This window comes from Strigops habroptila, chromosome 7 (assembly GCF_004027225.2).
Source record: "Strigops habroptila isolate Jane chromosome 7, bStrHab1.2.pri, whole genome shotgun sequence".
NCBI classification, from domain to species: domain Eukaryota; kingdom Metazoa; phylum Chordata; class Aves; order Psittaciformes; family Psittacidae; genus Strigops; species Strigops habroptila.
The window spans coordinates 39,901,810-39,925,811 of NC_044283.2; the positions used below are offsets into that span (position 1 = coordinate 39,901,810).

The 24,002-nt window shown below is 38.2% G+C and overlaps 1 protein-coding gene across 7 annotated transcripts in view; it reads right to left on the bottom strand.

Moving 5' to 3' along the window:
* Nucleotides 1-260: 260 nt before the first annotated feature.
* CLCN3 (chloride voltage-gated channel 3) overlaps nt 261-24,002 on the bottom strand; it is a 63,942-nt gene continuing 40,200 nt past the window's right edge. For 4 of the 7 annotated variants that reach the window (XM_030493297.1, XM_030493302.1, XM_030493296.1 and 1 more), the window contains 12 exons: nt 22,917-23,074; nt 20,498-20,597; nt 18,449-18,636; nt 17,677-17,799; nt 16,147-16,353; nt 14,173-14,253; nt 12,385-12,930; nt 10,848-11,034; nt 9,090-9,488; nt 7,446-7,662; nt 4,978-5,053; nt 261-3,288 (listed from right to left, as the gene is read on the bottom strand). In XM_030493297.1, coding sequence (XP_030349157.1) covers nt 3,130-3,288; nt 4,978-5,053; nt 7,446-7,662; nt 9,090-9,488; nt 10,848-11,034; nt 12,385-12,930; nt 14,173-14,253; nt 16,147-16,353; nt 17,677-17,799; nt 18,449-18,636; nt 20,498-20,597; nt 22,917-23,074 — 2,441 coding nt within the window. In that variant the 3' untranslated portion in view covers nt 261-3,129. The remainder of the gene's footprint in view (nt 3,289-4,977; nt 5,054-7,445; nt 7,663-9,089; nt 9,489-10,847; nt 11,035-12,384; nt 12,931-14,172; nt 14,254-16,146; nt 16,354-17,676; nt 17,800-18,448; nt 18,637-20,497; nt 20,598-22,916; nt 23,075-24,002) is intronic. The other 3 variants (XM_030493301.1, XM_030493300.1, XM_030493303.2) reach the window with 1 other exon arrangement.

A 24,002-nucleotide genomic window follows, 5' to 3' on the forward strand; every position in this document is an offset into this window, starting at 1 on the left:
AGGCAGTAAAAGCATCATCCACTTCTAACTCTTAAATCAGGAAGCAAATGCTAAGTTTCTTTTGGAAAAATTGAGCTGCTTGGTATCCAAATCCTAGGCACTGCAGAGACTGCATCTCCTCCTAGAACTCATTTTCTTCATCTGCTTACTAGTGTTGTATGTAAAATTTCTAGTGGTTAATTTTCTCCCACGGAAAATGGATACAGAAATCAACACACATAGTGGTGGTGAAAACAACAGCAAAACATGACAGAACAATAAATGGTCATACAGAAGTTTTTAATGTTTGATTAAATCATCACAGTAATGAGAATTTTTACTGCAATGATATGCAGCTCTACCACACTATCATAAATAAAAACATTAAGATCAATATTAAATACAGCTCTAGGCAACATCACAGATTAACAAAGAATGCATTCTTCATGAACCAGTAACTGAATGGTTTAAAAAAAAAAATTAAAAAATGCTGACATTTCCCCTCCCATCCACCACAGCTGTGTGTTTCCAAATTAGTCACTTGAGTAAGGCGCTGCTGGAAGCTGTATGTTAGAGAACTTGTGTTGCACAGCACAGGCAAACAGCCTTCGTTATCAGAACCTCTGATGAATGTTTTAAATGTCAAGAGGGGAAGCTTAACAGGTAAGAAGAGAAGAGATGCACTTTCTATGCAGCACTCGGCATCCATACTGAAATGCTAAAACACAGCAGGGTGTGAACTGCACTTTAATTCAGTCAGTTGCAGAATCAGGTGCATGCTGATACAGTTCACAGCTGTGTTTGAGAGCATCAGCCATGGCAGAGGTTTCAAACTGATTTAAACCAGGGTTTATAAGCGTAGTGTGTTTATATTCTTACACTGTATTAAAAAAAAGAGAGCCCAGAAAGGGGCAGCATGGCCAACTTGCAGAGCTGCCTCTGTCAATGGCCAAATCCTGTCATTATGCAGCTTCCTCTGCAGCGTTCCTTCAGGCTGATGATGCAACAGAAGAGATTTTGAACCACAAGCACTGACTTCACATGGAGGAATACAGCTGGTTCTGCAACCCTCCCATCTTAGCACAGCCCAATGCCCTATTTCAGGGGCTTGCTTAATACTGGGGGGATAACCATGAGTCCACTGGCATGTTTTGCTTTCTGCTGATTCCTGCTGCTGCCTGAGATGAGATGATGAGCTGTAGATGGCAGTTTTATACTCAAAAAAAATTGGTAAAACAGCAGAGCACTTAAGCACAGGCGTTGTTTTGGAGTTGTCAAAAGTACCAGACTGCCAATTCGGTATCATACGATACTTAAAATCATACCGAGTACTTTGCAAATAAAGGCATTTGAGGTATCTAGGATTGTTATTTTGGACTTTTACCATTTATATTCTTGCAACTTTTGCAGTCTTGTAGGCATAATTGTTAACAGAAGGAAATTTTACCTAACCTCGTATTATAAAGCATGATTTTTGTCAGCCAGCTTTCTTGATTTCCGCCCCCCGCTCCCTACTTGAGGCTTATAACATATTGCCTTTTCTCCTCTGCATGTGCTTGCGGTGGCTTGTTAAAATGACTGTGAAACAAATTAGTGATGGGAAAGAAGTTAGGGACCTGCCCGTTCACCTGCCAGCATGTGTGCTGCTGCTGCTGAATGTTAAAGTCCTGCCAGAGCTTCAAGTACTGGATTCGGTTCTGCTCTGCTGCTCATCTTCTGTGGCTACGTATCATTTACACCTCTATATAGTTGGAAAAGAAAAAAGCCATCTAATACTTATAGTTGCTTTCCTGCTACTGTTTTTAAACCCTGCAGTTTTTAAAAATCAAATTTTGCTATTACTGTTCCAGTTATCTGCTAGTAAAGGGAAAAGGAAACCTCAAGGTAACGGCAGTGAGAGTTACATTTGAAAATGATCTTATGTGTGTTGGATCATAAAGAAGCCATTTTGTTTGAACCCTTCATCTAGTTGTAAACATTTGCTAATCCTCCGTTAGTTGCAGAGGATTATGAATTATTCTATAAAATCACATTAAAAAGGTAATTAGTTATGTGAGATATTAACTGATTCATATTTAATAATTTTTAATCCATACAAATATAAATAAAGAATGGTAAAACTTCAAGAAAAATAATATACATTTAGTGCAAGTTATGAGTTACATTTCTTCCTACCATGTCAGCAGTGGAACATCTTTTGTGGAGAAGAGAAAAATAAAAATGACCTTTCCCAAATTTTACAGGGGGGGAAAAAAGATCTCCAGTGTTGTAGCATGCAGTTTTACCAGATACACGTATACAGAATTGTTCCAGCTCTTAACTAGTAGAATAGCAGTATTTATCCTTATACTGCACACCATTGGTATATATCATAGTGTTTTCAATAATACAAAAATTGCATAAGACCAGGTCACATTATTGATATTTTCTGCAGCAAAACCAGCATTTTCCTTTGAAACGCTCATTTCGTCTGACTTTAGTTTTTCTCCTACCCTGACGGCACACGGGTTGAAAGGAGCCTTGCAGGTATTACCTGTTCAGTCTGGTTTTGTTGCAGTGCATCTGTACCGCCCCAAGCGTTTCATGATGTACAAACTTACACGATTAATGGCACAAGAAAAAACCTCCCTTCTTGTGATCAAACCTCAGTAACTCACAGTACATCTCAATATGAGAAACAACTGCTTCAAAACGGCACACCAATTTTAAAGAGGCTTTGTTACGGCTCAGGAGAGAGAGAAATAAAGCTCTTCTGGAATGTAGAAAGGTGATGTGTAATAATTAATACGTTTCATGAGTTAACACAACAGTTGCAATGGTGAAAAGGGCAAGACCTTTCAGTCTCCGTAAGATGGCTCGATTCGGAACGATCCCTCCAGAAACAGGGACTAAGAACACATCTCTTCAATGCTGAAGCACCAGGCTGGGGCTGGAGAATTGCACCACCTCGCGCGGCTGGCCCACTGCACTATCATGGCAGACCTGACGTCTCGGGACGCATCCAGTGCAGGACAGCAGCTCTCCCTTCCCACGCTCCCATCAGCCTTGCTCCTCCTCGCCACGTATTCCCCCAGACCAACTCCTGATTTCCAGCAGCACTGTCACACAAAAACCCAGCTCTCGTCTCTGATCTTAGAAGCATCCCCCAGACTAAAGTGTTGTGCTATTCAACAAATGAACCTCCTCTTCCGTTTCCTCTCTCTCCTCAGCTATGGGTTTCAGTTGAACATTATTGAGGCGGGGTCTTGGTTTGCCGTCTGGGCCATATGACGGAGGATATCTTTTTTTGTTATAATGCCAAGGAGGCGCCTGAAAAGGATAAATGGAAAATCGGCATTAATCCAAGCAGGAAAATAATAAAGCAGAACAAAACTGTAGCCAAGTCCTTTTTGTTGACAGGAATAGAGCAAAAGTAAAAAGCCTGATTTTCTTATTTAGACAAGAACATTTTATTAACTGAAATATTGAGGAACCACCCGTTTGTTAAAAGACAGCAATGCTGAGACACCGTATCGGATGGTCTCTGACAGCTGTAGTCTGTTTTAATGCAATACAAGTAATACAAGCAGAGCCCGTGACAATTTTTTATTTAACTTTTTGTTTCTACAAAAATGAAATTTTAATTAGCGTATGCCAACAAAAAAGTAACAAAAGAGGGACAAAGAGAGAAGAGGCATGAAAAAGAAGTGATATTGATCCCATTTCATAAGGGAGGCATGTTCCAACCTAGCCATCAGAAGTAACATACCGCTTGATGGCCCAAAATCCTCAGAGCAAATCAAACTCCCCTTCCCTCCATTTATAAATTGCAATGATCCTTCCAGTCTGATGCACTGGCTCAGGCTGAACGTGTTCATAGGAGCACACTGTATGGGCCACAAAGGTTTTGTAAAACACACACGTTAACCAGGGTTTGGAGTTCACTGCTTTAGAAAACAAATTGAGAATAATAGAATAGAATTTTCATTTTCCAATTTTGACACGTGCTCTTATGACAGGGTCTTCATGGCTTTAGAATTGTAACTCTGCGAAATACCAAGAAGATTGAGACTGTCCAAAAGGATAATATCACAGGAGAAGCAAAGAGCAGAATGAATGAGCTGCTGCCCTTGTTACTGTGGTTAGTACATTTCAGTTTGTCTTATTAAAGGACGCATGAAATACTTGTGAAATATTAGCATAAAATGAGAACATAATTAGCATGTTTTGCACATAAGCAGCTAAACTTGGTGGGTATGTTTAGTAGAGAGGTAACTAGCGACCCATGTCCAAATTAAGACAAAGACTACCATCTGGCTAAGGTTAGTTCACAACATCATGGTTAAAACAGTATCTATCAATCAATCGGTTCTGAAGTCAACAGTCAGCATAGTAGCTGCCACTTGGTGGCTTAGGATATCACTGAACATTTTATAAAGGAGCACATTAATTGCTGCAGGGAACAGCAGCAGAATCACAGGACTTTACATAATATCACAGGAATTCACTGAAAATAAGAGTACTTTTAAAAATACCACATTGATCAAGGGGGATTACAGGGAAGATCTAATGCTGCGATACATTAAAAACGTGCTGGGTTTTGCTTCTCAAATGACAAGACACTTACTTTGTTATTTGACAGCTATTTAAAGCTGTCAAGGTCAGAAAAAGAAATTGGCATATATGAAAATCTTAATTTGCATTATTAATCAGGGAAAAGGTATTCCTAGCTGTGCGCTTTCCCACCTGGGGAGATCAGCAGATCAACTGCATGGATCTATGTTACCTCAAGCACAAAAGTATCAGAAAGTCTCGTTTACTTTCCTTTAATGTTGTGACTAACAGTACATCTGTATTAACAGCTTCATTTCTACCACAGGATTTTGCACACGTTGTTTTATGGTTTAATAGAAAGTTTTAGCATAAGATGATTTCATTGTTCAGCCCTGAACAGTTCACAAGTTTCATGCTTCCTGACTGCTAATGTGTCTAATTATGAGATCTGATATATCTAATCACCAAGGGTTCGACGTGCTGCTTTAGTTGCTCGAGATGCTCTAATATGTTCTTCTTTGTGATGATCCCCAAGACAATCCTGAAACAGATCACGTTATGCTAATAACTGTGTGTGAAATCAAATAAAAAAAAGTTCTATAATGAAAAAGGATTAGAACAAAAATAAAAGAAAAGAAGAATGGTTGCAGGAAAGCTAATGAGATGATTCAATGAAAAACGATTTGAAAGTCAGTACCCCTTTCCCAGACACTGCTTTTTTAATTTTCCTCCCAAAATGCTGAACACAACTGGGTCTTCAACCACCCCACAGCAGTATGTTTCTCAGATCAAGTACATGGCAAGTACTTCATCCCTTCTCCCATTCACATCGCTTCAGGTTTTAAGAGGCCCTGAAACCAAAATCTATTTATTTCCTTGGTTTAATAGTTACTTCTCCTCACACATACAGATAATTATTCACAATTTTAACAAACCACAGTAAGTGAACACAGTAATAACTGTGTAAAGTCATAGCAATTGAGGTTTGAAGCTGCTCTACTGAGTAGTGTTAGCTGGTATGCCACAAACAGACAAATTCAGACAAATTTCTAATTCGTGACAGTATAATCAAGAGCAACTCCCTGGAATGGGTATTCTGGTACAAATAAAGGAAGAATGAGACTCAGTCTTTATGTAATTCTCTGTCACCAGCACCAGTTTCTGCACAGTTCCTATTCCAGTCTGGACTGGAACCAGTACATTGATGTGTGTTTTTATGTGGGGATGTTCAATTTGCAGGGAATATGCCAACATATAGATTAGTCCTTGATGTCCACATGGCTGTATGCCATGGCCAACTACCACTAGTGCTTTATTTATATGATCTTTATTTATATGATCTATATTTATATGATCTATATTTATATGATCTATATTTATATGATCTATATTTATATAATGCACAGTATGCTCATGGTACATCACAAGGTTGCAAATCAAAGCAGGACAACAAAAATGAATGTCTGAAAACAGGAAATCATTAAAGCCATCCATACTAGCTGCTGCTTTATCATAAAACACTTAAAAAAATGAAGTACAGTTTGACATAGCTTTGCATGATTAGGCTTTTTATAGAGTTGATTTTAACATCAATGTCAATGTTTGAGCACTTAACCACAACAGAAACTAAGAAAAAAAATCATCACAGTAAATATTCTTCACTGAAGTTCTATCAGTTCAGTTTCCCTCCCCAAAACAAGAATAATTGCACGCCTGTGCTGTCAGATCATGATGTCCTCTCTGCATGTAGGAAAGGTTTTTCACATCATTTATGCTTCTGAAAGCATGCACTTGCCATTCAATACAGGGATGCATTAAAGAAAAAAGCAGCAGGAGAACATTTAAAATAAATTTGTTTTAAAATACATCTGAAAAAATAAACTTGTAAACCAACGTGATATTTGAGTATTTGCCACTTATAGCAGCATTCCTTTTGCCCACAGCAAAGCAAAGGAAGTCCTACCCCTCTTTCAGGTTTCTTGAGTTTTGTCCCATGGACATAGATCCTAAATAAGGTGGATTAGCAGGCTGTGTTTCACTCCCCAGGTGCCTTCAAAGACATGCTAAAGAGAAAGCAAGACACTGTGGTAGGAGCTGCAGTGTGTGTCAGGTGTTTAACGCATGACATACAGGAAAGCGGAATGTTAAAGGAACAGCTACACAGATAAAGATCATGTAAAAAAAAAGTAATAGTTTAGATAAGAGACATCTATAATGAACATTTATGTTTCCATGCCTAGGGCTGATTTACTTAGTGGGTAATCACACGACAACTCCCTATAGTCTCATTTACAAACACTCTAAAAGTGCTTTCTTGAAATGCTCTGAAGTGTAGAAACAAAAGCTGCAGATTGAAGTTCCAGAACTAGTAGCAGTTACTTAGTTGTTAGTATTCTGAAACCAAGAGCTTGGTGATAATCACCATTACTGAACTCCAGAAGAGGAGACGAAGACTGGATCATTTTCTCCCGCTACTTTTTATGAACCCAGGTATTTGTAGATGTTCAACAACTGACACATTGCGCAGAACACAGATAAAAATGAGGAAATGCAGGCCTCAGACTGTGCACCACACAACTGAATTGTCTTGTGTGGTGCACACACATGTGGAGGGGTTGTGTCTCCTCCACGTGTGTGCAACAGCAAGTTGCACTCACAAAACTTGCTGAACGAGAGTGAGTTTTTAACATAACATCTTAAAATAACTGAAATCACCTGCCTGCTTAGGTGGAATACGAGGGAGAAGTAAGAATTTAAGAGTTGTGTCACAGCACAGCACCTTAACGAACAGTTAGGGTCCTCAGTTGCAGTTCCAAACTTACGGGTTCAAATACCATCATCCTGGAATATATCCTGGTTCAAAATACTCTGATCCTGGAAGTGAAAATCACTGTATGTAACAAAATGAACAGTGTTGCTGCTGCTTAACTCACCCGTTGTGTGTTACAAGGCACTGCCTCAGACCCAGCTTCCGGAAAATATCCACCACTATTTCCATTGGGGTGTGGTCTGTCACGGTGAAAGGGCTCATATCTAGAATGCTCCTAAGCTTCAAAGGCCGAGGGCTTTCTGCTGGAAGCGATGGGGTATGCTGGGCAAAACAGACCCTGGAGCTGCCAACAATCCCCTCCTGCTTCTTTCTAGCACTTTCTTTAAGAAAAATGGGGGGGGGGGGGGGGGAACAGCAGAGGAGGAAGAGTTTATATTCTTGGAGTAAGATAAGTTAGTGCAAACAGACACATCAATCAACGCTACCAGACTCTGACCTTATTCTCTAGATGCTGAGACTCTGATACACGCTATTTTGATGTGTTTCCATAGCCACTGCTCTATCCCTAGTAAGTGCGCAGAAATCACAAAAGCCATCTACACACAGCTTTAGCCATTCTTCGGCTACTACCTTCCTCACTCCAATAAATAACTTTTATTCACTCTAAAGAGGTGGAAGGACTTAGAGAGTAATGTGCAGGAAGCACGCAGACAGCTGCTAAAGAAACTGTCAAGGGGAAAGCCAATCTCAGCTGACAGTTCCTTTTAGACAGCTCACGTCTAAAATAATTTCCCAGCTTTGGACACTCCTATACATCCTACACAGTGTAATACCATAGGATACACAGTATTAAGACTACAGGCGAAAGTTTTACTGAAAGTTTCGGGAGACTCTTGTTTCTTTTTCTCAAGTGTCTGTTAAAGAGATTATTGTCAATGTACAATCTTATGAATTTAAAAAAAAAAAGAAAAAAGCAGTTTAAGATGCAATTTTCATGCACCAAATGTTACAGTTTTGTAACGTTTCCTTACATAACAGTGATTTTTTCCTTCGATTACGACAGCGTCCTCAAAATCCACAGCATTTTTTTTTAGCAGTGCACAAAGCACTGTCACACGTGTCATACAAGTTCTAATACTCACTCAGAGAAAAAGGGCCCAAACAGGGCTTGTGTGCTCATGTGCCCACAGCCCGATTTCCCATTACAGAAACAAACTGAAAAGCAGAAACCTAAAGTAATAAATATTCCGCTTATCTCTCCCTAATACAATTTTAGTTGTAACAACTGTCGCAGAGAAGTACAACATACATTTACATTTAAAAATGACTCGGACAGTAATTCTTAAGAGAATCCTGCTGTTTGAAAATGAGAGTTACTCAATTTTGAAGAATAGTATTAGTGCAGTGTCACTTGAGGAAAAGAGACACTAGCAGGCCAGGCGGGATGGAGCTTCCAGCAACCTGGTCTGTGGAAGGTTTCCAGGGAGTTGGAACTAGATGATCTTTAAGGCCCCTTCCAACCCAAACCATTCTGTGATTCATTCTATGAAAAGCCTCAAAACAAACAAAAATACTGGACTAGATGATGTTTTGGTCTACTTCAATATGATGTGTTTTTATGACAAAGAGATTAACATCTTCTCCATTCAAAGCTTGCTATTGAAGATAGTCATATAAAGGAACAGCCAGCCTGTGCAGGGTATCTGAACCTGAAATAAGTCTAGAAACATTCAAAGTAAATTCCGTTTTAAGCTATAAAATCATTTAAATTGGTATATATAACCATGCAATACTGGAAGATAATTACCTATTGCAATAGTTAAATCTCTTCTTAGAGCAAAGCCGACTAGTCTCTGTGATTCTTTTGACATAATAACTGGAAAACCATTATAGCTGGTTTCGTTGATCAAGTTTTCAATGTCTTCAACTGTCATATTATCCTGCGTCAGAACTGCTAAAGGTGGGTCGCTTCGCCGAGGTCGCATAACATCAGCAGCCAGTGTTGTGTGAGTAAATTCTTCCTTTGCATCCAAGAAAGGATATCCATTCAGTCGGATGTGTGCCTCATATATGCCTTCCCTACCAAAGGCATCTCCTACCCACTTACTGGTCATGACTGCAGCCATTAGGGGCACAATATATTCCAGCCCTCCTGTTAGTTCAAAGACAATGACTACCAGGGACACAGTCATCCTTGTCACACCACCTGCAACAAAAAAATGGTAAATGATAGCCAGTAACATTCTGGTATGAGATAATAATGAATTCAGAATTGCCTGCCTTCCTGTTGAGAACTACTGAAGTACCTTTGCCATTAAAGGTCATCTGACAAGCATCGTTCTGTATAATACAAACAAAAGCAGACAGGAATAATGAACAAGAAGCTGTTAGAAGTAAAAAAGAGAGCTTAAGGGAAAATTCCTAGAAAGTGAGAGAATGACAGGATTTGAAAAATACATGCAGTTATTTCGTGTAAATTAAGAATAAAACTGTATCTCTGCACACCACACCTAGTGTTAAAAATCCTATGAAATGCGAGGAAACCCAGTAAGGTAAGAATATGATAAAAGAACGGAACAAATGCAGGGAAGTCACAGGTAGCAATTCAACAGCTATGTTGTCCAAAGGATTAAGGAACTTAATGCTGTTGTTGAATCATAAAAGCTGAAGAGAATTCTGAGCTGATGAAAAGAAATGTCTTGGACAATGAGAGAAGGAGGGGATTGTATTTCTCTTTTGTTAGTACTCAAGATGGTTTTTTCTGCCAAGGTTTCTGATGCCATGTCTTCATTCAGGGAAAGAATAGGATCTTCCTTTCAATGCGTTCAAAAATGATTCAAGTTGAACTATTAAAAACCCAAACAACCTCTCAAAAAACTGCATTTGTATTACTAGTTTATTTCATCACTCAAATGCATTTTACCTTAAAGAAAAGGTCTTCTTTTTGCAGAATCTGTACTAAAAGGTTTTAAGCTTAACTTCTAAAGCTGTGAAGAGCTAGGACAAGAGAAGGCCTTCAAAGAACCTGTCCTAGTTTAGGTGCCCAACTTAAGCCTCTTTCCATGAAGCGGATTTTCAACAGTTTGTAATTGGGACCTGTTAAAAACACCTCAAGCTGGACTCCCCGAATCGTTAGAAACTTCTGAAAGTTTTGTTTGGATTATGAATTCCAACAGCTTTTTTTGTACATCATGTAGGTGCAGCAGCTGATCACGTCACCTCCTCGTAAGAATTTCAACAGTACTTGACTTTGCAAATCCTCTATTTCATACATTTCACAAAACTGTTTTTTCAGACTGGTGTAGTAATGACACCTCTTGATACCAAAGGGAGAAAGCAAACACTGCTGTTTAAATTCTTATCAATTTAAATTTCACGTTATTCCTCAGATCACAAGGACCTGATGGTCTCGTGTAGAGATGTGAATGTATTATTCTGAAAAGAGGGAAGTCCAAAACCAAAATGGTGTTCCAAAACTGCACACGTTTATATCTCCTTTCGTTTTCTAACCACTATTTTGGCAACATACAAGAAATCAGACACTTATTTGTTATATTTTATTTACCTAAGCATGCAGCAGCGCCAACCATGGCATAAAGACCAGGTGTAATACAGTCAGCTCCAACTTCACACCACTCCTTGAAAATGAACCAGTCATGGTGGTAGTAAGCCAGCTGCTCCACTGCAATTCCTACAATCCTTCCTGCTATCGCTCCAATTGCCATGCTAGGTATGAACAACCCAGATGGGACCTGCAACAAAACCAGAACAACTGCTGTCATGCTGATGGGAACACACCTGATGCATCGTTTTACAAGCTTGGTTTTTTTCCAAGAGACACAAATGCTCAAACTGTCAGGTCAGAATCACATAAATTGACCTTGCAAGGTTTGTAAAACTTGCAACTATTGATAGCTCTGATCAATTTTTGGCCTATGGAAGACTAGCATTTAAAAGACACATTGGATTTCTCTTATCCATCAACTAACATGTGGAAAATAACTTCAAGTAACAGACCAAAACATCTTCTAAAACATCAACACATGAGAAACACAACATAGTATTTTCTATCAGTTACAGAATGACAGAATGGTTGTGGTTGGGCCTGACCATTCCAGATTGTCTCTCTCTGCTCAAGCAGGGTAAACTACAGCAGATTGCCCAGGACTGCAGCTAGTCAGGTTTGTGTATCTCCAAAGATGGAGACTCCACAAGTTCTGTGGACAACCTATTCCAGTGTTCAACCACCCTCACAGTAAATACGTGTTTTCTTATGCATGCAGTTACACGCAACAGCAATGTAGACTGAAAAGTTAAACACAAATCCTGCTTAGTGAACATTCTGTAATACATTTGTGTTAAGACATGATTGATAATGATGTAGTTGCAAAAGCTATGAAAGGAGCCTGACAAGACAGAAAGTGATGAAGGCATGACAGTTATATGCCATTCAGAAAACTGCCACAGCTTGGAGAGAAGCTGAAGAGAGCTCTAAAACAGATTTATGAAATGAGCAGGAAAAACCAAAAACGATAATGCTTTGCAATAAAGAAGAAATTCCCATTACAGTCACAGGACCAAAGCCTGCTTTCTAGTCATGACATGCAATACTGGAAAGTTCAGTAAAGAAACCACCATCGGCTCCCTTGGACAGTCTGCAGTAATGACATTCATATCATAAATGAGGAGAGAGGATTAAAAAATCCCAAACTACAGGTTGATCAAGAGGTTCGGTCTTTTCTCCTTCTGTGTATAACAGGACTAGGGAACCCGAGTGGTTATGTTTGAATTCAGCTCTCAGACACTTTAGAATCATCCTTACTGCTGAATCAGGCCCATACAAGCAGCCATTCATGCACCCCGTTACTGTTCCCTATTAAATTTAGCATGTTTCTATTAAGCTGAACAGAAGGCTAGTTTGAATTCAATTAATATTGTTTTCTACAAGACTTGCTTACTAGTCAACAGGAAAAAGACCTTTTTTAAAAAGAAATACACATAAAAATTTCTATAAACAAAACTGCTGGCTTTGAGGATGGCAAAGAGAAAGACAGTAATTAAATAATCACAGCAGATGATACAGCCACTGCATTCACACTTACCTTGATACCAAAGGTGAAGACTGTCATGATTATTTTAAATATGAGTGCTAAACACAACTGCCATATAGCTGAATAGACTCCAGTGCCTGCTGGACGGTCAGGAATATCATCTACTATTTTGCTCGCATTCATATCATTTCTGTAGTCACAGAGGGAGGAGGATTCTAATGGCCCACAGTCCGTGAAAAGCTCTTTAATAAGCTCACTGGTATTTAGCCTTGTATATGGATTAGGAAATGCAATGACAGCTGTTATTGCTGCAACAACAATAACCTCCAGGACAGGATACTTCCCAAATTTTGTAGATTTGCGCCGACGACACCATGCAATATTCGCTCGGATGAAAAATGCTCCCCAGAGCCCACCAAATACTCCCAGAAGAATAAAAGGAAGCAGTTCAAAAAGGTACCAAGGAGTGTGATATTCCACATAAAAAAGAACTAGGCGGCTATTACCAAAAGGATTGATGGACCTCAAAACAAATGCAGCTACTAAAGCAGCAAAAAATGATCTCCATAAAGTTTTCAACGGGAAATAGTAACTGACCTGTAAAAGGCAATACATGAGAATTATTAGTGATTCGATTAAAAATACTGGAAAGACCATTTTATGCATGTGTTACAGTACTGCTGCTGACATAGTAAATGCTAAAACCCCAGTGCTCTTACATTATCAGTATTATTGCTACCCCTTGGAGCACTGGCACTTCAGCACATACCACATTTTTTAAAAGCTTGACAACAATTCATACTTACATCAGTTTTAAAGTCAGTACTAAAGCAGTAATGAAACCACTGCTGTTTTAGGACTGTTAGGAAATAATGTGTAGTAATTTATGTCTAAAAGCTTCCTGTTCATAAGTATCTCTTTTGAGCATTCATGAGAACCAGTCTGTGTCCTAGCTGCCCTCTCAAGTTTCCTGCTAACACTGTTTCATCTCCATTCAACCTACAGCGAAAGGTTTCTGGCAGATGTTATTTTTATGAAATATGATTAAAACAGAAAAAAATATAATCCTTAAAAAAGAACATGCAATTTCATACTAAAGCCCCACATAGCCTGATTTGAATTTCAAGAGAATTTTCTTCTGGAAGTCTTTTTTGCACCAAATGAATTCCTCAAAAACCCCATATGATACAGCAAAATATACATGACAGAATATTTTGCTTCCTTTTTTCAATGTAAAGATTTTTAATTTTCTTTAAAAGTGCTGATGATCTAAATAACATTCTTGTGTACTTTGAAAACAACTAAGGAAAACTAATTTAACACAAAACATTTCTTGGAGAAGAGAGTTTGGTTGCCTTGGCAGTCAGTTTTATGGCATATTTGCTTTTTAATAATTAACGTCTTCAATTATCTTTAGTGCCTGAAACTTTAAGAGAAGTTTAAAAATGTTTAAAAACCTGCTTCCCAAAACTGTCAAATAGGTTTCTAAAGCCTTTCAAAGTGGAAAAAAAGAAAAGAAAAACAGCCTGATTTTTTTAATAACACTCCTAGAGTGAAAAACAGCTGGATCTCTATCTGTATGTAAACCGTAATTATTAACTGACTCAGCCCTTCTCCAGAAAAAATATAATTGAGAACAAAGCAAAGCTGACATTCATCCAAAGAAAAGAAACGGTATCTTTAGGATTTTGTTGGTAACAAGACTCCTGACTTTGAAATGAGGGTCCAAAAATAATTTCCTTCTTAAGAAAGACTCCGCAGCTTAAAGGAGTCCCAGATGATTCATGCTAAAAGAGATTTTTTTAAATATCTATCCTTCAGTGCCACCTCTTGACTTACCTCCTCCAGACTGAAAAGGACTCCACCAATTGGGGCACCAAAGGCTACAGATACTCCTGCTGCTGAGGCAGCTGACAACACCTGGAAAAGAACAATGGTGAGGGAGCTTTTTGCATTAGTTACCAGTTTCTTCTGTGTTTCTATCATGGACACATGGACTTGCTAACAGAAAAGCATCAAGTACATCTATCAGAATGCTCATAAACTGTAGCCAGTGGCCACAGCAGCCACTGACAAGGTACTAGCCATGACTAAGCCGAGGGCACCACTGAAAGCCTCCCCAGAAAAGCACCCAAAAGAGCCTATGCTTCAATATGAAACTGCTGATATTTCATTTTCAAGAAACTGTAGTAAGCTTTCCCTGGGCTAAAACAGGGAATTCCACTGTGTCATAAGTTAAAACAAGCAGGACAGAAGAGCAGGTTGGCCAAATAGGGAACTACTTGTGGAGCTGAAGAGGAAGAAGAAATTGTATGATCCCTGGAAGCAAGGTCAGGCTGCACAGGACGATTACTGAGCTGTGGTTCATATATGCAGGAAAAAAGGCCACGAAAGGCCAAAGCTCAATTAGAGTTCACAGAATTCCAGAATACAAGGTTGGAAGGGTCCTCAAGGATCCAACACTGAAACTGGCCAGTGTCGTGTCAGATAACAAGAAAGGTTTTTTCAAGTACATTAATAGCAAGAGGAGGTTTAAAGAAAACATTGGACCGATACTTGTTGAAGATGGTCACCTGACTAACAGGAATTAGGAAAAAGCAGAGGCATTCAATGCAGTTTTTGCCTCAGTCTAATAGCACTGACAGACCTTGGACTGCCCAGTCCCCTGAGTTGGAGAACCACAAGTGTGGGAACAGCAACTTTCCATTTGTGGATACTGAAATTGTAAGGGACCAGCAGTATCAGTTGAATGTTCACAAATCTATGGGGCCTGATGGGATTCCTCCCAAGCGCTAAAGGAGCTAGCGGATGTTATGGCAAGACCCCTCCCAATCATCTCCCACAGGTGTAGGGAGTCTGGGCAGGCCCCCTGCTCACTGGAAGTAAGCCAGTGTTATTCCAAGAAGGGTGTTGAGGGAAGATCCAGGGAACTACAGACCTGTTAGCCTAACCTCGGTTCCTGGGAAAATTATGGAGATTACACTGGGTGCTATTGAAAGGCATCTAAAGAATGATGCAATCCTCAGGCACAACCAACATGGGTTCACAAAAATGTCCTGTTTAACTAATGCACTATCCTTCTATAAGGATCCACCCACCTAGTGGATGTAGGGGTTTTTTATTTTAGTAAGGCTTTTGATACTGTCCCTCACAGCATCCTTCTGGACAACTGGCTGAATGGCTCAAAGCATTGAATGGAGTGGGGCTACCTCTGGCTGGCAAGAAGGGAGACTGGGGGCAAGGTGGTTTTGTTTTTATTTCTCACCATCCTAGTCTGTTATTAATTGGCAATAAAACTTATCTTCCTCAAGTCTAGTCTAATTTGCTTGTGATGGTAATTGGTGAGTGATCTCTGTGTCCTTACACTGACCCAGGAAGTTTTCATCTTAGTTTCTCCTGCTGTCTTGCTGAGGAGGAGAGGTGAGAGACCAGCTTCGTGGGGACCAAGGCTAACCCATGAGACTCTCACTAACAACAACAACAACTGCTGTCAACAACCCTTTTCTAGTAATACTTTATTCACAGGTTCAAAAGTCATCTGATGTCCTCACAACTGAAGACAGTCATCAATTACCAAAACATAGAACCAAGAACAGAAAGAATTTAAATGAAGTCAAGTGGTCGCTGAGGTGGAAGAAACGCTAACTTACTTACTCTGACATGGAAACAATTTGCCTTGGAGAATGCTAGGGATAATACAATAAAGAACTAAGCCCAAATATCGTCTCATAGAAAAAATATTGTCCTTTAAACAAACCGGTGTAAATACATGGATATTCAATACATTATAGAAATGCTTTTACAAGAACTTACCTCTCTTTTTTTAGCTTCATTTGTGCTGTACTTTGGAAAGAGGTAGGAAAAAATATTCCCACAGCAGCAGGCAACATGTACCAAGGGACCCTCTTTTCCTAAACTCAAACCTGATGCAACAGCCAAGACTAAAGTAATTGTTTTTATCATCAAAGTCCACTTCCCCAAGTAACCTCTGATGATGAAGCCACTCAAAATAGTTTTTATCTGGAAGAAATAAAAAATGCCATCTGTTATTGCATTCTGCTTTCTTCAGAAAATAATTAATCATGTTAGCTTCATACATTCAAAAATAGCCTTTTCAAATGGCTACCTTTATCACAGTTTAAAATATGTATCATTCAGATTGCTACACTGAGCCATTTGGTTGCCAGAGGCTTTCCATTTGCAACTTACTCTAAAACACTGGACAATAACATAAAACATCATTATCAATTACATTTAGCAGAAAATTACTCAGCACTACCTTCTAAGACTGCATTCATTGCTTTATGGTATAAATTAAGTGAAAGTCAGAAAACTCCCGAAGGAAAAATAAACCCGCAAAAACTACACTCAAGATCATCTATTGTAGGAATATCACATTTGCACCCATTTTACCCCTCTTTGTTTTCTCCTTATGTTTTACCACCTCTACATAAAAATTTACCAGTAGATTCCTTGACATAAGGATGGAAAAGATCAGGCTTTTTCAAACAGAAAAAATGTGCCACTTGCCTAAGGTATTACTTTGCCTAACACTGTCATATTATTATCCTGGAATATATGCCCAGATACAGGAAACAATATAGTTATCATAGGAAAGGACAACATGTCTATAAATACAACGTACACAAAACACTGGGCAGCAGTGACTAAAAGCAGAGGTTAGCTAAATTTGGAAACCAATTTAGGATGAAATCTCTTCTGGAATAATGACACAGAACTATTCCTGGCTTATTCAGAGGCAGGACTTGTCCTTCAACTTCTACAATACACACACATAAAGAAGTATTTACAGAGTAACTAGAGACTGATCAGACTTTGACTTTGGGTTTTTCCCTCCCATTCTGTGTATAGTAGCAGACAGCAATTGTAAAAACAGAGAGGATATTACACATTTCCCTGTGACTGATGGTGTGATTTGGAGTTAAGGCGATTAAAGCCAGTGCAACAAAAGATCAACTGCTGTATCAAAGGAACCATATTCTGTGAATGAACCACTACTCTCTTATCACTGTAGGGAGGGTGGGGATCATGGGGGGGGTTTGGAAATCATTCTTCGGAAGTACACTTTCTTAAGTTAAATGCTTCCTTAAAAAGTAGTCCACCCAGAAGCAAGAAGCAAAATCTACAAACTCAGGAGACTGAAATTTGGGGTATTTTTCTCAGGAACAATTAGCACAATTAGATTATTTCAATTTGAATACTTGTATTAATGTATTTCATCGAAGTCACAGGGCATTCCCTCTTGCCTTCCCCCAACCCTGTAAGACAGAAGGAATTTTCACATCAATATGAAACATCTATAATGTATGTATTAGACCTCACCTCAGGTATCCCTGAGCCACAGGCATAGGGAGCAAATACCTTCACCAGAGAAACTGCTAAGAAAGCAAAGCTCAAAGCCCAGAAAATGTACATAATGTAGTTCATGATGTATGAACCTGGACCCTAAAAACAGAAACAAAAAATCAGAATATAAATTTGAGCAGAATCACTACTTAAAGTACCCTTGCTGCACGTACACTTATGCACGCATTTTGAGGGACAGTAACTATTACCAAGCCAAGAGAGAGTTTTGTTTGAAAAGCTTAAAGTCATGACACACATCAGGAAAGACTGGGTTATACAAGATAGAAAGTGTTCTAACACTTCATCTTAAACACAAAAATAAACAGCACAGTTGGGGTTTTATTTATAGCTATTAGCTGCTAAAATCTACTGAACACTGAGTAAATATTCTTTATTTTAAAACATGTGTGGTAAAACATAAAACTAATCTATTCTTAATTATCGGAGAACTCCACAAATTTATTTTTTTTTTTTTTTTTATGTATAGCTATGATCAGGAATAGAAATTTTTGTGTTAACAGTTCTATACTCTCATAACTTCCTTATACCTGCAACACTCCAAGCCCCCTTGCAGTGCATGGAATGCATATTTATTACACTATAACCTATTTATCGATTCAAATGGTAAAAAATGGAGCAGACAGTACAACCAAAATCTGTTCAGTACCATAAGCTTAAGACCATTATTCTCTTCCCATGTTGAGCCAAACTGTTGAGCAAGACCATCAAAGAATGGGTATATACTTACTTCTGCTTGCCCAATTATTAGTTCTGCCCACGTTTTCCATTGTGGACATTTATCTCTCTCTTCAAATGTGGTCTCATTGGAACCCCAACAACACTGTTCGTGGTTAAACCACAAAGCACTAAGGCAAATGCCTTCCTTTAAGTCAGTCATCCAGTCAGCAGCAATGTCAATTAATCCTGCCAATGCCCCTGTCAGAGAAGCAGTTTTGTATTAATATTCTGGTAAGCAGGAATAACACACGCAGCCAAAATGAAGAAATGTGCTGGTATTAACCGATGTAAATTTAAGTTACAGAAAACCTAAACAAGTAGACATTTAAATATTACTGATTTCCAGGAATATTTGCAATCTGGTAAGATTAGGATTTGCTGAAGAATCTATATACCTCGTGTGTTTCCCAAGTCAAATGCATCTTATGTTTTTTCTTTGATTCTTCCTATGTCACAGTTTTCCAACAGTCCACTGAAACTAAGGAGTTAAGAATCAAGAGGACTGACACATTTTTGTGGTGAAAAACACAATAGACTTCCTGACAAAACCAGCTTGCCATGCTTCAGAGAACTCATGAGCTGTGCTATGTTTTGTACAGAACAGCATGTGGAGAAAATAATTCTTACCTTAACCCAACAATAGTTTTAGAACAACATAAACCACCAAAATGAACCCTGATGACATTCATGTGATCCACGTAAAAAATTACTTAATTCTGTAACATGGGGAGCAGAAAAATGGAGCAGGCAGTACAACCCAAATCCATGTTTAGTGCCCTAACCTTAAGACCATTCTTTTTAATTAATTCCTACTGCAGGTAACAAACAGTATAAATACTAAGCAGCTCCCAAACTCAAAGCTTAAGAGTGATTTTGTATTGTACATGCAGAAAACTTGCTGAAGAGTCCTCAAAGAATAGGTAGCAGTATACTGAAAAACTGCTTCTAAAGTAAATATTTTTGTGATCATGTACAACTGTTAAATAGTTATAACTGACTATTTTTAAAGGTATTAATCACTACCAGAAATAGCTGTATAGAGACAGCCTCAATTTACTTGTGTAGTAGACTGGTAGTAGAGAATTACCTCTGATTTACTAATTCATATTTACTAATCTTGACAGACCCTCAGAGCTTGAGATCCTGGGCCAACCAAAGTCAAGAGTCAAAAGCAGTATTTCAGCAGGACAAAATTTCACCCGAATTATTTAAAATTACATAAACATAAGATCTCCCCATGTCTGAAATCAAGGTTGTACCATTTCAGATTCACTAAACACATTCAACAGAAAGCAAGAAACTGAAAAACCTAGAAATGTTCGGAATTTGCTCTCTTTGTTGCTCAGAAACACAGTAAAGCACTTTTAATACACATAGCAGCTTGGGGGGTGGAAATACAACACAGCACATTCCCACCCAAATTATCATAAGCAATTTCCAGTAATTACACACTCCCAGTTTGAACATTCAGAGGTATATAAACATGCTAAAACTTTGCATATATATTAGTTTATATGTGATTTGTGAAAGTGATTATGCATATATCTAAGTAGTAATTATACAGTTACCATGCCTTCTTAACAGCATGGCCATACTCTGCAACTAATCCAGGGAGTAATCTGCTAGGGGAAACCAAACCAAAACAAAATACACATCACCCCTCCCAAAAAAAAAAATAATTCATAGCTGAAGAAGATCTAGAACAATCAATTAATACAGTTTCAAAAGAAATCCTACAGGAAAATAGCACAATTTAACTATGTTAAAACACCGATCTCAATCACAGGATGAAAGAACTTTGACAGTTAAGTAGGTAAAAGGGCAGTAACTCTGAGAAACTCTCCCTAAATTCAGCATGGATTTTGTTTTCCTTTTGATTAGTAAACCCCCCCCCTCAAAACACCAAAGCCTGTAAATCAACCTTTCCCTCCTCACATGGAATTATGGTAGTAGTCTGAACCAGCTCTCATCCGGGTTGGGGGGTAACACAAAAATGAAAAACACAGTAACTATACTTGCTGACAAATGTAAGAAAGAAACCCTCTGATTTTTAATTTACCTGATGCCAAACCAGTTAGTGTGACTACCAGCCATCCTGACCATGCATCGTACAAACTTTTTGTCATCTCCCATGCTGATTCTTTCTTCTTGCTGTTAATCTGCAAAGAGAAATCATCATGTATTTTTATATGTTTCTGTAATATGAATAGGAGTAAAAAAGTAAGTATGACATACAAACTGTATGATGCAAGCTGCAGTAAACTACATGCATTCTCATTGTATGTAGTGTTTTACAGCTTGGTTGCTCAGACACCAAACAACTGACAGAGCAAAGTAAATGTTCTTCATTTTAAAAACTAAAACCCAGAAAATTATTAGGGTAAATAAATAACTTTATACGATACATATCTAAAACATCTAAATTGAAAAATTATTTATCTTCTAAAACTTAAAATTACTTTTTGCTGTACCTCAGAGAAACAGTCAGTGTAGTGCTAATAAGCTACTCCATACAATTCAAATTCCTAAGCTTCTATTTCAAATATGAACATCTTTATCTTTGACTAAAAATCACATAAAACCAAACTCAAAAACTGGACAACTACACTGTAATACTTCTAGACAACTATTACTAATGACATCTAAAGTTACTGTACTGAAAAAAATGCTAATTTTTATTTTAGCCTGATTTCCTTTATGCGCGTAGCTGAAATTTGTGCATAACTTGTTTATATTTAAATCTTCATGAGGTAATTGGATCCTATTCTTATGACTTTTTTATACTGTAAAAGGGGGGAGACAGTATATGCAACAAACAGGGAGAAAAAAGAAAAACCCAACCAAGAGAGTGCAGTAGTAGACAAGGAAATCTAGAAACCCCTAAAGCAAATAAATCTATTTTATAGTTTCCTCTAAGCTTGTGAGATTCTCAAACTTTTTTTTTTTTTAATAAAGCAGTTGTTTCTGCGGTAGCATGTCTTTCAGAAACACCATGAACTAGTATTCCTTCCTTCTTCTTTCTATATCTTTGATTACATACATGGCCAGAGAGTCTCCTATCATTCAGGGCATATTTATAGATTTCACAGTAGTCCTGTGGCTGTGAACTGTGAATTGTCTTGTCTGACTTCTTTGGTCTCAGACATTAAACTGCCTAAAAGCTGTGAGACTTCACCCTAGATAAGCTGTTTCCAGGTGTTATCTCCCTTGCCAGGATTTGGCCAGGCTCAGCATGCTATCCAATGACATATCCACTGGACTCTGACCTACACACCTGCAGTGTAAAGATGGCACTGTGTTAATTACTGCTTTGACATCAAATGATGAAATGAAGCATTACAGGGAAAACACCTTCTTAGTTTTCATTAAAAGCATTCAGGCAAGCTATATGTTCTCAGATCCAATGTCCAAGGATCTCTTTTCCTTAAAAAGACTCTAGAAAGTGCAATTGTGAATGTTTTGGTTTTTAAACTAGTGTAGGATTAATTTTTTTAAACCATGTCAAAGTAAATCAGCATATACATTCTACATTTGCTTCCACAAAGTTAAAAATGGTGTTTCCAAAGAAAGCAGAATAATGCTGCAGTGTTGTACATGAAGAAACCTCTCCTCTACCCCTCTACACACAATTCACTTTTAATTATTCACTTTGATAAGTTAAAAATATTTTAGGAGAAATCACATCTCCAAATCTGTTCTGGTTTTAAGGTTAATTAAGGTAAGTATCCCGAAAGTTTGGCAGTAAGGCTCTAAATAGTATATTTCCTCTTAAAATGCTATTAAATAAATCTATTACATGAATGAGACAGTATCAAGCATGTTACTGACTAAAAAACCTTGAGTCCATTTCATGAAAGAACTCATTGCAGAGTGCACTGATAAAGATGAATGGTCTGAACTCTGAAAAAAATCATTAGAGAAGAAAAACAAGTTCTGTGATGGGAGAGTGCAAAGGACATTTACCATACATACTGAGACTACTTTTTTGTTAAGCGTATGTACACGGATGTGTTTTAGGTATGAGAATTTTCACTTTCCATAATCCAAACCACCACCACACTACATTGCATTAGCACAGATACACTTGCATCACTATAAAAGCAGCACACGTCAGTGCTCACTTTTCTGTACAAGTATCACCATAAGCACTGTTGTACTATTACAAATATATCTACACTGGAAAATAGCCTTAACTATACTAGCATGCAAAAAGGGCAGTAATGTAAAAATGTCATCTGGGTGGGGGGGAGCTCTTCCCACTTTAATGAATTACCACTTCCTTTCCAAGTTGTAATACCGTTGCAGAACTGCAGGTATAAATGAAAGGGTGCTTTTTTAATAGCACTGAAGTAGTTCTACCTAATGTAAATACTTGCAAATTTACAGTATGTAAATATTGGTATGTGTTACAGGATCAGACCTGAATTCCAACATCCAACAAAAAACATTTTCTAAGAATTGTTATTTATCTGAAGTACCCGTCTATGCCTTTCCCTGTCTTTGCACTTCTCTCGAACCCAGTCAATGGTATGGAAGTCATCGTATGTTCCTACTCCAGGAATTGGTTCATCCAGCAGATCCAGTAAATGTGTTGAACTGTTGATATTTCCTCCATTTGTCATTGTATAATGAGTTCCTGTGGCAGAGGAAAGGCAGGAATGAATTAATTCTGCAATAAAGAAAGTATTCTAATGTTCGTAACACTACAGCTTATCAAATTTTTGAACAATTGAGACACTTCCCATAATATGCGTATTTTACTTCATGTACGTCTCTTAATGTTGCATGTCACTATTTTTTTCTGCCACCCATCTGCGGGTTAAACAAATGTACCAGTCAAACTGGGTTTTTTGCTTTGTGTGCAGACTCCAGAGAAACTTCAACAGAACAGCAGCTTTGATATACGCTTAACTGAAAGTTTATTTCAGTTTATGAACTACCAGAGGAAAATCTGGTTGTAAAAAGGCAAACCCAGATGATTACATATAAAGTTCACAGTACTCCCATCAGTCGCTAGTTATTTTTACATAAACATACCACTAATTACCAATCCCTCATACATGTCTAAATCAAACCTACAATACATTATCAACAGATTATCAGTACAGCTAAAAAGTAACAGAAAGCCCAGCAAATGCTTATTTAAAAAAAAAAACAACAATAAAACCCAAAAAACAATTCTAATTTTACTATAAATATATGTATATTGTTTATGGTTTTGATGTGGAAAATTCAAATTTTTCCCAAACTGAAAATCTGCATTTTGTTTAGTATTTCTTTCCCTGGTACTACCTGACAACATGGCAGTAACAGATAGGACCTCATCAGAATAGCTGTAGTCACAACTTACAATAACCATTTTAGCCAGTTGTGGGTCCAGCGGAAATCTGCCCATCATGGATCCCTACTCTGTGGCTGCCCCATCCCCTGGCAGTGTTCAAGGCCAGGCTGGATGGGGCTTTGAGCAGCCTGGTCTAGTGGAAGGTGTCCCTGCCCATGGCAGGGGGTTGGAACTAAATGATCTTTAAGGTCTCTTCCAGCCCAAACCATTCTATGATTCTACG